The following is a 14419-nucleotide window of genomic DNA, read 5'->3' as shown; positions in this document are numbered from 1 at the left end:
TGTTGTTCGTAAAAAGTTATGTCTGTCACATGTTTATGTAATATTTATAACTCTAATAGGTGGCTTGGCATAGTATATACTACTGTAGAATATTGTTGTTTGCCAGTCCAAGTACATTGAAGTACTAATTACTTTGTGTAGTTATGCATTTTTATGGCATTATACTCTTACCTGAAACTTCTACTGGCATTTTGTTTGGTCAGATCCATTGTCCTTCCCACTATCATCAGAATTTATGCTTGTATTGAATACATCTTAGGTCATAATTTCTAAGCAGCCTGGATGAACTGACCTAGCTCTGCATTCAGGTTTAACCATGTATAATGATACTTATTTGTCCTTTCTTCAAATGTTGTATATATTCCAATTACCAATTCCTGTACAATTTACCTGTACACTTGTACCTGTCTAATATGCATCAGTTTCTTATAGACAATATCTTATCAATGTACGTTATTCACAGTGCTTTTCCTTTGAGCCATGCCACCCGGGTAATTTTTGTAAATCTTTACACTGAATCTTTTATAATTATTTGACTATTGAGGAAGCAGTGAGATAATTTTCTTGCGTTATGTTTTACTATTTATTTTTTAATAGGTATAGTTTTCATTAATTGCTTTCTATCTGCAGGGGATGAAAGTGAAGCTACTTCTCCAGCTCAGCCTGGTGTACAGTTTCAAAACCCAGAGATATATTTACAGCAGGGAGAAGATGATCAGCAGGGCTGGATGTCATGGGCATGGTCATTTGTCCCTGCTATTGTTGGTACAGGAGAAGAAAATGAAGACAAGGAATTTTATGATGAGACAGATATTGGGCTACAACAGCGTTTTCAGAGATCTCTGATCCAGAAGGATCCCATTGTATCAGTTGGGTTTTATTGCACTAAAGCTTCCATCACATTTAAGGTTGGTTATGGTTTAGTTTTATTTTAGATTTGGTCACAAAGTAAATAAACATATGTGTTGCAAATATGTACTTAAAGTGAACGTTTTGCAAGAACATAGCCTTGAAAGACTGTCAGTGAAAATTTTAAAATTGGAAATCCATTGTTTATTGTTTTATAGTTCGTAAATATTTTTCTGCATTTCTGTATTTCCTTCTAATTTGTGACTGTATTGGTGTCATGGAAAAATTGTTATATTCTACATTTCAGAATTCATACTTGGATTATTTAATTCAACATACATTAAATGTACATGTTGTTTTTGTCCCTTTATAAACATTCCCTTTCACAAATGATTAATTTTCTTTAAAAAAAAAAGTCTAATTCCATGAATAGGTCCTTTTTGTTCAAGTCTGTAAAGGTCTCAAAATCATGTGTGTGTCATTTCCCTCTTTAATCCTACTAACTCCATTTTCCTTTGGAAGCAGACGAAAGAAATACTGAATTTGATTCTTGAATATTAATTGAAATCCATATTTGTTTGTGGAAATCAGACTTTTACCAAATGAGCATGTTAAATATACTCAGAGCAGATTAGGTTATTTCTTTCAGGGCCATGGTCAGTGCTTTATATAGTATTTGATTTACAACTTGTGTTATGTATGATTGGCTATGCCTGAAAGGTTTTTGATAATACAGGTACCTGAAGCTGCTGGGATGTGAGGGCATATTTAGTTTTTGCTGGGAGGGGAAGCTCTTTGTGGCCAAATCTACAGTATATGGATATAGTAAAAAATAAATATTTGTACAAATATCTGCTGTTATGGTTGAAGGTTGAAGACATCTAAAATTACCATAACCTGGCAGGGACCCATTTTACTGTATGTTTTAAATTCCTATTTGCATATTTCAGGTCCATTATCTATCTTAACAGAGTCAGGTGAAATGCAGGTACCTACCCTGAACAGGGTGCCGGGAGGTTGACCATACTAGTTTCTTTTGTATAAATCTGAAGCCTTTAATTCCAGATTATGTAGAACAGCACTGTTTTTGAACATCATGTCATGGGTGCTGTCACTAGTGCTGCTACCTTATAATTGCATGGTGCAAGTTTCAAAATAAACTCCTACAAACTTTCTTAGTAGTGCGTGCATGGTTTCCTGATGTTAATACAGTTTTTCTGCTGGCTATCTGGGTTTTTTCCATTTCCCAAAAATATAAAAGTTCCCTGACTGGAACCAGTTAGATTCTGTTTTCAAAAGGTTTGGCCTCATTCAACCCTGCAATGGAAGAAGCTGGTTTATAAAATGGAAGGACAGGTAGACATTAAAATAACCACACATGTTGATTGTGAATCTTATTTACTTTAAATGCTCAAATACTTTTTCATCTGTCTTTTTAACCTGCTTAACCAAGTAGTGGGGCTGCTGGGTTAATTTTTAATGACCCTGAATAATTGCTAAATGTCTTTTAAGATTTTTTTTTTCATTGCTAATTCTATTGAATTAAACTAATATTATGATTCCTATATATTTACTATTTGTTTGTGTTATACTTAATTGATACTCATCAGTTCAAATATTCTGATTATTTACAATTTAGCAATGGTAAATGGGTTTAACAAGACTTTACAAATGACTCTTTCAGTCTGTGTGAGGTTAAACACTTCAGAGGCAGTCATAGTACTGCAAACATTCTCTAGAGTATTCATTTATTTAACACCCCATGGGCTAGTAGCTTAAGAGCCTGGTAATTTGGAGTCCGCACTTGACCTAACTTCATCTTTTGGAACTGTTTGAATAAATTAGAGCCCAGAGATGAAATCCATATGAAAATGGGAAAATGCAAACTTCATAGTGGTAGAAAAGATGTTTGTTTATTTAATGTGTTAGGAGATTTAACAGTGGTTAGTATTTAAAAAAAAAATATTCAACTAATTATGATTAATTAATTTGATCAGTTTTTACAACCTGTTATATGCTTTTAAAAACATTGCGAGGATCACAAGCTTTTACCACTGAAAAACTGAATTTTGATGATAAAATTTCATGGTATAATCTAACTAAGCTGTATTCACTTATGCTAGGTTTGATTAATTTAAAAGAACTGACTCAGCTATCTGTACTGTAGTGATTTCTATGCGGAGTAAGCATGTCTTCTGCATGGGTTTCCTCAAGGAATTTGCCTTTCTTCAATGTTTCAAAAAATGTTGTTGGTTGTGTTGATTAATGTGGGCACACATTATTGTGGGTATATGCATGATTTGTTGGTAAATGGAACTGTTGTGTCTGAATGATGTCTTGCTGTTGCTTCTCATTGACAAAAGGTTCTTATTTTCAGTGAACCTGTAGTCGACAAAAGGCTTCAGAAAATAGATGAATGAACACTGAAACACTCTTAGCATACATTTTGGTTTATCTATGAAGATAATTTCAAGATACTGTCTGCATTGTTTCTACTAGCTATTATTTTTGGTCTATGCAAAATAACTAAGAAAAGAATGGAAAACTAAACAGAGATTAGTCTTCATTAGAAGTATTACTACTAAACAGTTTTATTAATACAGGATGAGCATTTACAGCCTCAGTAGTTTCTTTAACAGTGATGATTTAGCATTGACAACAAATGAGTGCTCACATAGAAGTACAAAGTTCCTAAAATGCTGTTGTAAGGAACTGTGCAAACACAAAACAGGCTCAATTGCCCAACCTGTCATATTTGTTGCATCAAATGGAAAGGGGTAAAAAAAAAAAAAAAAAAAGATTTAAGATGGCGACTGAATTCTCCATACCTGGAAAGCAGCATGTTAAATGGCTGTCACCTGTGACAAAGTTCGCAACAATTTGGAAATTTGAAACTATTCTGGAAAGTTGCACTGAGTTGTCTAATTTATTTCCTGTGTTACCTAGCATTTTAATCTGACATCCTCAAGGCAACCAGATCAGTAACTGCTGTCATTAAGTTGGACGTCCTCCCCCCTCTCACTAGAGGTTGTGTAATGTGCTGTCTTGTTTTGAAAATGATGCTGGCGCAGAAACACTTTAAGGCTCAGATGTTACAGTTAATTGAAGCCTTCCCAGACAATCGGATATTGACAACATCTCTAAAATAGGAAATGTTTAACATAATAATATATGCTCAGTATTGGGATCTAGTGCCTGGTTGTCTCCACACATACCGCTTAGAATTAAGGCCAAAAAGTTCTATCTTGGTCTCATCAGACCAGAGAATCTTATTTCTCACCATCTCAGAGTCCTTCAGGTGTCTTTTAGCAAACTCCATGCGGGCTGTCATGTGTCTTCCCTCTCCTCAGTGTGTGGAGACAACCAGGCACTGCTCATCACTTGTCCAATACAGTCCCCACAGTGAAGCATGGCGGTGGCAGCATCATGCTGTGGGGGTGTTTTTCAGCTGCAGGGACAGGACGACTGGTTGCAATCGAGGGAAAGATGAATGCGGCCAAGTACAGGGATTTCCTGGACAAAAACCTTCTCCAGAGTGCTAAGGACCTCAGACTGGGCCGAAGGTTTACCTTCCAACAAGACAATGACCCTAAGCACACAGCTAAAATAACGAAGGAGTGGCTTCACAACAACTCTGTGACTGTTCTTGAATGGCCCAGCCAGAGCCCTGACTTAAACCCAATTGAGCATCTCTGGAGAGACCTAAAAATGGCTGTCCACCAACGTTTACCATCCAACCTGACAGAACTGGAGAGGATCTGAAAGGAGGAATGGCAGAGGATCCCAAAATCCAGGTGTAAAAAACTTGTTGCATCTTTCCCAAGAAGACTCACGGCTGTATTAGCTCAAAAGGGTGCTTCTACTAAATACTGAGCAAAGGGTCTGAATACTTAGGACCATGTGATATTTCAGTTTTTCTTTTTTAATAAATCTGCAACAATTTCAAAGATTCATTTTTTTTGTCTGTCAATATGGGGTGCTGTGTGTACATTAATGAGGGAAGAAATTAATTTAAATGATTATAGCAAATGGCTGCAATTTAACAAAGAGTGAAAAATTGAAGGGGGTCTGAATACTTTCCGTACCCACTGTAATCCTGCGCATATGCCGCTTCTGTATTTTTCTTGGCCTGCCAGACCTGCTGGGCTTAACAGTAACTGTGCCTGTGGCCTTCCATTTACTGATTACATTCTTTACAGTTGAAACTGACAGTTTAAACCTCTTAGGTTTTTGTAGCCTTCCCCTAAATCATGATACTGAACAATCCGTTTTCAGATCTTTTGAGAGTTGCTTTGAAGATCCCATGCTGTCTGTCACTCTTCAGAGGAGAGTCAAAGGGAAGCACAACTTGCAATTGACCGCCTTAAATACCTTTTCTCATGATTGGACACACCTGTTTATGAGGTTCAAGGCTTAACGAGCTAATCCAACCAATTTGGTGTTGCAAGTAATCAGTATTGAACAGTTACATGCATTCAAATCAGCACAATTACAAGGGTACCCAAATTTTTACACAGTTTTTCATATTTGATTTAATTTCATATAACTAAATACTGCTTCACAACAAAATCACCCCAGTACTCAGATGTTCCAAGGAAATGAAAGACATACCACTGTTACCTTTTTTGTTGAAAGTAAATTATTATGCAGGCTGAGAGGGTTTCCCAAACTTTTTCATATGACTGTAAGTGCTTTCAGCAGAGTGCACGCCAGGTTAATCCTAAACAACTTGAGCAACTGGAGTTTTGAGCTTGACTTTTAGAAATGAGTGGAAATCAGCTCTATATAAATTACACTTAAACAAATTGAAGAACGTGGTTCAAGTCAACAAATAATTGTAATAATAAGTTTCACACATCTTTCTTGATTAATACTATATAAAATGTGTCTATATCATGACCAAAGTTTTTTTTGATGGCCTGAAGTATCTACTTAACAGGGTCACATGGGTTGGGAATGTCCCATTCTCAGATTTTATTTGAATAAAATTTTGCTTATTCAGTGGACAGCCTTAGATGCATAACAGTTCGTAATATGGTGCTTCTGACAGCTCTGTTTGGATTAATACCCAGTGGAACATCACTGATAAAATATAGTCTGTTGTGATAACTTACCTAGGACATTAAGTAATTTTGGTCTACTGGAAGTATCCTAATCTACCTTCCATAACACTATGTTAGAAGGAGGTTATACGTAAAACAAGGTAGAATTAATTTGTTGCATGAAACAGTTAAAAAAGAATTTTTTTTCAAAGAAATGTGCATGGTGAATAGTGAACGTCACCTCTGGAAAAGACACAAAAATCCCAAATTTTAAAGCGGTTCGGTACCAGAATGTTCGAATTTTCAGTACCAGAAGTAAACTTTAGCTTTACGTCTCAATCATCCCTCCCCCACCCACCTTTACTCACTTCTATAGATATTGAAAAACATCCATTTTGTTGACTTAATGAAATGAAAATATCTCCCATTTTTTTGTATGTGATCAGCACTTCATGGAATCTCCATTTTCATATCATATTCTCAACATTCCACATCTTGAACATTATAGAGTCTTGCTACAAAGCCTGCCTCCATCATAACTTACGTTTTCCCCATCTGTGGCATGGCCAGGTCCACAAAGCATCCATTTGACGTAAATAGGACATTTTGGCCATGGTTGCAATGAACTGTACCATGCCCTTGCTTTTCTAACTCTCACCTTTGACCATCCAACCTCTGCTCCTTAGAGACAAGCTGACAGAGATGCGAGTAGATTCACACCTGGTGTCATGGATCGTGGAGTATCTTACAGACAGACCTCCGTATGTGCGTCTCGGGAACTGCAGGTCTGACATTGTGGTTAGCAACACAGGAACTCCGCAGGGGACTGTACTTTCTCCGGTCCTGTTCATCCTATATGCATCAGACTTCCAATACAACTTGGAGTCCTGCCACGTGCAAAAGTTTGATGATGACACTGCTATTGTGGTCTGCATCAGGAGTGTGGGCAGGAGGAGGAGTATAGGAAGCTAGTCAAAGACTTTGTTAAATGGTGCGACTCAAACCACTTATACCTGATCTCCAGCAAGACCAAGGAACTGGTGGTGGATTTTAGGAGGCCCAGGCCCTCTCATGGACCCCGTGATCTTCAGAGGAGTCTGTGCAGAGGGTACAGACCTATAAATACCTGGGAGTGCAGCTGGATGACAAATTGGACTGGACTGCTAATACTGATGCTCTGTGTAAGAAAGGTCAGAGCCGACTATACAAGGAAGGTTGGCGTCCTTCAACATCTGCAATAAGATGCTGCAGATGTTCTACCAGACGGTTGTGGCAAGTGCCCTCTTCTATGCGGTGGTATGCTGGGGAGGCAGCATAAAGAAGATGGACGTCTCACGCCTGGACAAACTTGTTAGGAAGGCAGGCTCTATTATAGGAATGAAATTGGACAGTTTGACATCTGTGGCAGAGTGACGGGTGCTAAGCTATCTCCTGTCAATCATGGAGAATTCACTGTATCCACTGAACAGTGTCATCTCCAGGCAGAGGAGTAGCTTCAGTAACAGATTGCTGTCACCATCCTGCTCCACTGACAGACTGAGGAGATTGTTCCTCCCCCACACTATGCGACTCTTCAATTCCACCTGGGGGAGTAAATGCTAACATTATTCAAAGTTATTGTCTGCTTTTACATGCATTTTTATTACTCTTTAATATTGATTTTTGTAATAGTATACTGCTACTGGATTTTGGGATTTTCCCCTTGGGATTAATAAAGTATCTATCTATCTATCTATCTATCTATCTATCTATCTATCTATCTATCTATCTATCTATCTATCTATCTATCTATCTATCTATCTATCTATCTATCTATCTATCTATCTATCTATCTATCTATCTATCTATCTATCTATCTATCTATCTATCTATCTATCTATCTATCTATCTATCTATCGATTAATCTAATCTAATCTAATCTATCACTATAAGGCTAATGGATAAGAAACTACAAGGTGGGATATGCTTCCTGTGCCAACCTCCCTCAGTTGCTTTATATGACACAAAAAAAAATGGTGACCATGCTATATGAGACAGACTGACAATAAGGATTATACAGGTGGATCTAATGGTACAGCTTTCGCATATTTTCCTCAGCTGTATGAGTTTCTGTTGAAGTATTACATAAAAGAACTACAGTATATATTGGCATTGGCTAAAAATTTCTTTAGTGCTACTGAAATATTCTACCATGCATCTTTGTTCAGCTAATTGTGAGCCAGTTAAGAATGTAAAAAGCATCTTGACTTATGTAACTTATTTGTTATATTTCTTGATATTTTTCTAAATGTTAACATTTAATGTTCACGTTTTAAGTTTCAAAAATAAAATTTAAATTATTTTGCTTGATATGATTCCTTAAAAATCAGTTATAGTCATTTTCATTTATGTTCGCATTTTAATTTTAAATCTTCATTTAAGTCAAACAGTTAAGAGTACATAGTACAGTGAATGACACAAAATAATACATATATAAAATAGTTCCTGTGCTTGTTTAGAATATATGGAATTAATTTATCGTTCAGATCTGGTCAGATCTTAAGTTCAATTTTCTATATTAGCATTTGGGAGAGTTGGGATCAATCCAAATCAAAATCATGCCAAATTAAACCTAGCATTTTTCTAATAATGTTTAAAATTGTTCTTGTAGTGTTTGAGTTCTTTTAATCAATTAATTGCCTTTCCTGCAAAATAATTGCAGACAGCTGAAGACAGATCGAGTTTTTAGAAATTCAAGTTTTACTCAAGTATTTAGCCTGTGGAATTCAGCTTTGAACAGTTACCATGTGTACTTAGTTGTGGAAATGACTATGTAATGAGATCTACGGACTACTCCAAACCTGATGCTCTAATCCCTAAATCTCAGATACTACTAGATTGAAATAATTGGCAAATTAGCTAATAGAAAATGAGGAAACTCGATGTCTATTCTTTTTGTTTGGCCTTTTCAGTCATCTTTGCTTGATATATTATTGACATATATTTTCAGAATTTGATATTTTAATTTAGATTTACTGATTTTGTTTAATATATGGTATGATTTAAATGTTTTCTGTTTACCCATGTATAATCTTACATTGTGTTTAAGGTCTGAAGGCAACCTCGTATGTTAAAGCATTCAAAAATTATAAGGAATATTAAGTTTTACGAAAGTGAATGAGCCTTATATAATTACTGTGGTTTCTAGCTGTCAATTTCACATTAATCTGAGATATTAGATAAGGAAAAAATAAAAAATCAGTTATGCGGTAGGTTAATTTTTTTTTTTTTTAAATTGCTCTTAATGACCGAAATGATTCTTAAAACAAGATTCCTTTTTTTAAATTTGAGCACCTGTCTCCTATATCACCTGTAATTCCCAAGATCAAAAATAAAATGTGTTAAAGATGCTCTACGATAATTTGGGGGTTCTCCTGTGAGACATTACATGGAGCATACTTTTCAAGAAGTTTATATGAGACTAGCTGTAACCCGTGGCTGTACCCACATAGTAATAAAACAGGACAAAAATTTAAAAATCAGTAGACATCAGCACTATATCTGATTGTGTTCAGCTCTGACGGGAGAGCGTTCCCCACGTGGGGAGACAAGCACATGGCCGTGATATCTCTAAAATGCATGGAGCTCTGATCTCTCTCAAAAACGTCAAACGTTACTCTTTAACAATCTGTAGATGATAATGTCTGTGAAACAAACAGGTATCACTAGCAAGCAGAGGCAAGGTGCACTCAAACACGTGGCGAGACGTAGACCAACTCGAACAGAGGCTGGCGAGTGAATGAGGAAGGCCTGTTCCTCTGCTCTCGGACCACAGCCACTCTCTTGGATTTGTATAAATACATCGGTAATGCAAGCGAACTATGGTGCTTAGCGCGATGAGAGAAGTTGCAAAATCAACCAGGAACTTCAAGCAAATTATAGAAAACAACCAGATCTAAATCTGTTAAGTAATTCTCTTGTGAAAACCAGAGAGACGTACAGACAGAACACGCTTGGACCGCAAAATTTTTAAAACCTTTTCTTAGCGAGCACCTATGGGCCAAGGGTAACCTACATTTCAAATAAGTCCCAAGTCCTCATGGTTCGGGAGATTCCGTGATGAGTGAGTCATTGGCATTTGGCTTTTATATATATATAGATTTCAAACATCTTCAGCATTCTCCACACTGTTCATGGCCAAGGAAATTAAAGACATCAATATGAAGATTTAATTCTTTAGTGTTGATAATAAGTCACAGCTGTTTCCTGCACCTGCTTCCTGTTGCATAGTATAACTGGCTATCCACACAGATTTGTTTGATTTGATTACTTCTTTCTAGTAACAGCATATTTTTTGCATTTGGTGCAGTTGATTAAATATATTTCTTATTATATTTTTCAGCTCACAGAAATGCAGACTGAAAGCAGTTATTATAGTCCTCAGAAAGTGAAATCCAAAGAAGTCCTCTGTGTGGAGCAAGAGGGGATGGCAGTGGAGGTAGGCAGATTTTTGACTCACTGTGCCTTTTTCATGTTTTTATTTCATAGATTCAGGTATTTGTTAATTGACAGTATGGTGGTATAGTGGTTAGTGTTGCTGTCCCTCAGCAGTGGATGACTGGGTTGTAGTTCCAGCCTAGTCACTGACAATGTGGATCATGCATTAACTGTCTACATTGATTTCTCAGTGTTCTCTGGTATTAATTTCAAATCCCAAATTTATGCAAATTAGGTTGACTGGAGCTGTAAACTGGTGTATTATGAGTGAATGTGAGTATATGAATATACTGTACCCTATGAAGGGCAGTATGTCTAGGTTGGTTACTTCCTTGATTCGTAACAAACCCTCACTTTGGCTTTTCACTTCTTAATCCTAGAATTAAATTTAGATATTATTGTGTTTGAATGTGGAAAATTGAACTTTGCATGGTGTCATATGTATATTATTTGCAAATGTTTAACTTTATTTTTTAATTTGTTTTTTTTTTTTAGGTTCTTATGATGGGTGAAAAATTTTTTGACTGTCAGTTTGGTTTTGTGGGTTGTCAGGCCTTATGCCTTAAAGGAATTATTGGAGTTAAAGACTTTGAAGAAAATATGAACCGATGTGAAACTGTAAGTTATTAGTGATAAATAGTAATATCTGTTTAACACATTTTTAAATGTACAGTTTAATATTAGAAAACCTAAAATATCTCAAGGTAAATGTCATTTTATCAGTTTCCAGCTTCTTTAAAAAATATGTATCATTTGTTATATTTAAAGTATACAAATCAGTTTGGAGTGATTGTAATTTGTCAAATGCCATTGACCATCTGATAGGGTTCTATGGTGGGTTGAGACCATATTTAAGTTCACTGACCATTCACATCATCAATAAGTTTAAGATCAGGAGGAGGCTGTCCCTGCCATAAAGTGTAATGATCGATTGTTGATGCTGCAGGGCCCCACTTAATGTTCTGTATTTTGATGGAATGTTAAGATCAATGTTTTTTTTTTTATGACAAATGTACTTTTGTTTCTGTTTTTGTATTTGGGAAACAGTGAAAAGGCACCTTTCATGCTTTCTTGCATTAGAGAGACCAAGCCTAATTTTAATTTCTTAATTTTATTAAATTAATTTGAATAACTCTTCAAAGTTAGGTGTAATTTCTGCTCCTCCCCTAAAGTAATTTTTTTCTCTTCTTTTTTAGTATTGAGTCATGAGTAGCAGTTATTTATAGTGCCATTTATTAATGTATTCATAATTGTTATATGTGTGATTTTTCCAATTTCAAAGGATGCTGTTTTCTTCAAATGTGGTGAAAGCCTGAACATTAAAGGAATGACTTACCTCACCAATTCCTTATTTGATTATCGGAGTCCAGAGAACAATGCAATTCGTGCAGAATTTATATTGGATGGAACACATCATAAGGTTGGTAACAAGTATAAAATAATCCCTTTTAGGTACCCACTTAATTCAGTTTAAAGTTGCTGGAAGCTAGCCAAATAGCAACAGTTGAAGGCTGTTATCCCTTAATCTCAGTGTAGCTCAAGCCATATGTAATAGCCACGCTTGCAATAAGCTAGTATGCCACTTGAATTAAAATATAAATTGACACAAACAGTGTTCATAAATTTTTATTTAAATAAATACTTTTTTTTATTTCACTATAGTAAGGCCTTCATTATCTGTTAAATTAAGGAACAGAATATTTAATGTGTTGCACATTTCTTCTAATTGCCCATATTTCAATATAAAGTTCATGTTATACTTCTGAGCTTTGTAGCATCGACTTTACTAAATATGAGTTGCTTTATTTATTTAACTATCCCTGTGCCGTATTTTGAGTGTTTGCCTGCAGTAATTTTACATATTAATCAGGTTGTTTTACCTACATTTAGTGGAAGATTTCAGAACATAGGAAGTGAAATTTAAAATATTATGGACAAATTAACATTTGAGTTGTATTTATTTTGTTTTTAAAATTGCTACCTTTTTCCATTATCAAATAGTGCTGCATTGATTAGTGCTTCTGCCTCATCAATTCCGAATTAGATTTTAAAATCCTGGTTTACACATTGTCTGTGTATAATTTGCATAGTCTCTGTGTGCCTACATAAACTTTATCCAAGTTGTTTGGCTATCTCCCATGTATTTAGGTTTTCAAATTAGGAAATGTGAAATCACTAAACTGGCCTATCACAAGTATACAGTATAGGATTGGCGTAAATGAATTTGTTATGTGTGATGGAATAATACCTGGACTTAAATTGGTATCAGATTTTGTGTGACACTGATTGGAGGATTTGGAAAGTGGATGAATGGGTGGGTTCCTTCAAGTTACCAAAAAATATCATAAAATATAAGTTCCATGTTGCTGTAAAGGTAAACAAAATGGTAACATTTCAAATTATAAGGATATGTTTATATTTTATTTATGTGATACAGTAATCAGAATAGCACTTCTGAATTCACACACTTTGATATTTCAACTTCTTTGTTTAAAGCAGTGGCTGCTGGTTTTCATTCTAACCATCTTCTTCATAAGTAACCAGTTTTTGCTGCTAATTAATTTCTTCTACCTTAGCTTTAATTAACTTGACTCAGGCTCTTTACTTGGTTCTGTTTCCTTAACCAGCAGCCAAACAATAATGAGACACAAAACAAGCTGTCACATGACCAGCTGACCTGTGCCCATCACACAATATCTGAAAATAAAGAAAGGTGATGGTCTTGGTAAGGTTGATTTCACAGGTTACCAAAACATTTTGACTGTGTTCTTAGAAAAAACAGAAAATCAACAGTTTTGGAAATGTCTGCTGTGGCAGAATGAGAGCAGCAACAAGCCATGTCATTAAATAAATGGCTTTATTAACAGCAAGAATTGACTTCAAATTATTATTAGTTTGAGTTTGAAATCCCAATTTAGCTGGTCATTTGTTGCCTCGTTTCACATCTCATTTCTGGTTATCTCTCATTTAATGAAAAATAGAATAAATTCAGAGGACTGAATCCTTAAAATCAAGGCTATTAAAATGAAGGGAAAAGAAGTTAGTTAGCAGTGAAAACCGGTCACTGTTTAGGAAAAGGGTTCGAATGAAAACCTGCAGCCACTGCAGCCCTACAGGCCCAGAGTTTGAAACCCGTGGTTTAAAGTATATCAATTTAAATTATTTTTTGCTTGGCACCTTTCATACTTTCAAAATTTGTAACTAGCCATACAAGGTTTCTGCATTAAATGCCACTTTTTGTTTATTATTTTTTATCATTTTTATTTTGTATAAGAAAAAAGTTTGTTTTTAGTGTAGCTCTGGTAACACCAAAAATTTACTGCTACTTGTAGGCCTTGATAAAAATATCTATTTCCTGATTAATGGTTATTCTTCATTTAAATGATTCTGTATCGATTCTTAAAGTCTCAAGATCGATCTCTTGAATCTCTATCCTGCTCAATCACTATATGTAGATTTTTTTTTTTACTTATTTTCGTTTTTGGCATGTGATCCATAGATGTCACTAATTTGCCTGTTAAGGCTTTCTATGGAAAAAGCACTTTGCTATCTTGCATGAAATGGTGTGTCCTCTTTAACTGAAATCTGCGTCTTCGACACTTAACTCAGATGTGTGGATTTACTACACATTCAGACGGTGTGTCGGTAAAGAAAAACTGGATAAAAGCAAAACTATATGTAAGCTGTGTGTTAATTATTGATGTAACACGACAAATGTAATCTCAGTCGACATACAAAAGATTACAGCCTGAGTAATCTATGCTGGAGACAACAGATAGCTCCAAGCTTCCATTTAATTCACCTCATGCCCAAAAATGACAGAATGTCTAGCAGGTTTTATCTGTCAAGATAAGCAACCCTACACTGTTGCTGAAAATGAGGACTGAACGTTCAAGGCAGCAATGTGACAATCATACATTAATAATGACTGTGCACCTGTGGTGGATGTGATGCAGACAAACGTGCTGCATGCCAGTCACACTGGGAGCAACCTCGTTGCCTATATACAGAGCTGCTGAGATGACTCTCTGTTGTTCCAAAAATCTTTCCAG

At 35.6% G+C, this 14419-nt stretch overlaps 1 protein-coding gene across 1 annotated transcript in view; it reads left to right on the top strand.

Moving 5' to 3' along the window:
• Nucleotides 1-14419, top strand: part of LOC120516042 (vacuolar protein sorting-associated protein 13B-like) — a 614714-nt gene that overhangs the window by 133851 nt on the left and 466444 nt on the right. Inside the window, exons 8-11 of the mRNA XM_039737477.1 lie at nt 631-908; nt 10273-10368; nt 10863-10985; nt 11650-11787. Of these exons, the coding sequence (XP_039593411.1) occupies nt 631-908; nt 10273-10368; nt 10863-10985; nt 11650-11787 (635 nt within the window). The remainder of the gene's footprint in view (nt 1-630; nt 909-10272; nt 10369-10862; nt 10986-11649; nt 11788-14419) is intronic.

Source organism: Polypterus senegalus, chromosome 15 (assembly GCF_016835505.1).
Source record: "Polypterus senegalus isolate Bchr_013 chromosome 15, ASM1683550v1, whole genome shotgun sequence".
NCBI classification, from domain to species: domain Eukaryota; kingdom Metazoa; phylum Chordata; class Cladistia; order Polypteriformes; family Polypteridae; genus Polypterus; species Polypterus senegalus.
Note: the sequence above shows the minus strand (reverse complement) of the source record. Positions and strands in the feature narration are given on the sequence as shown.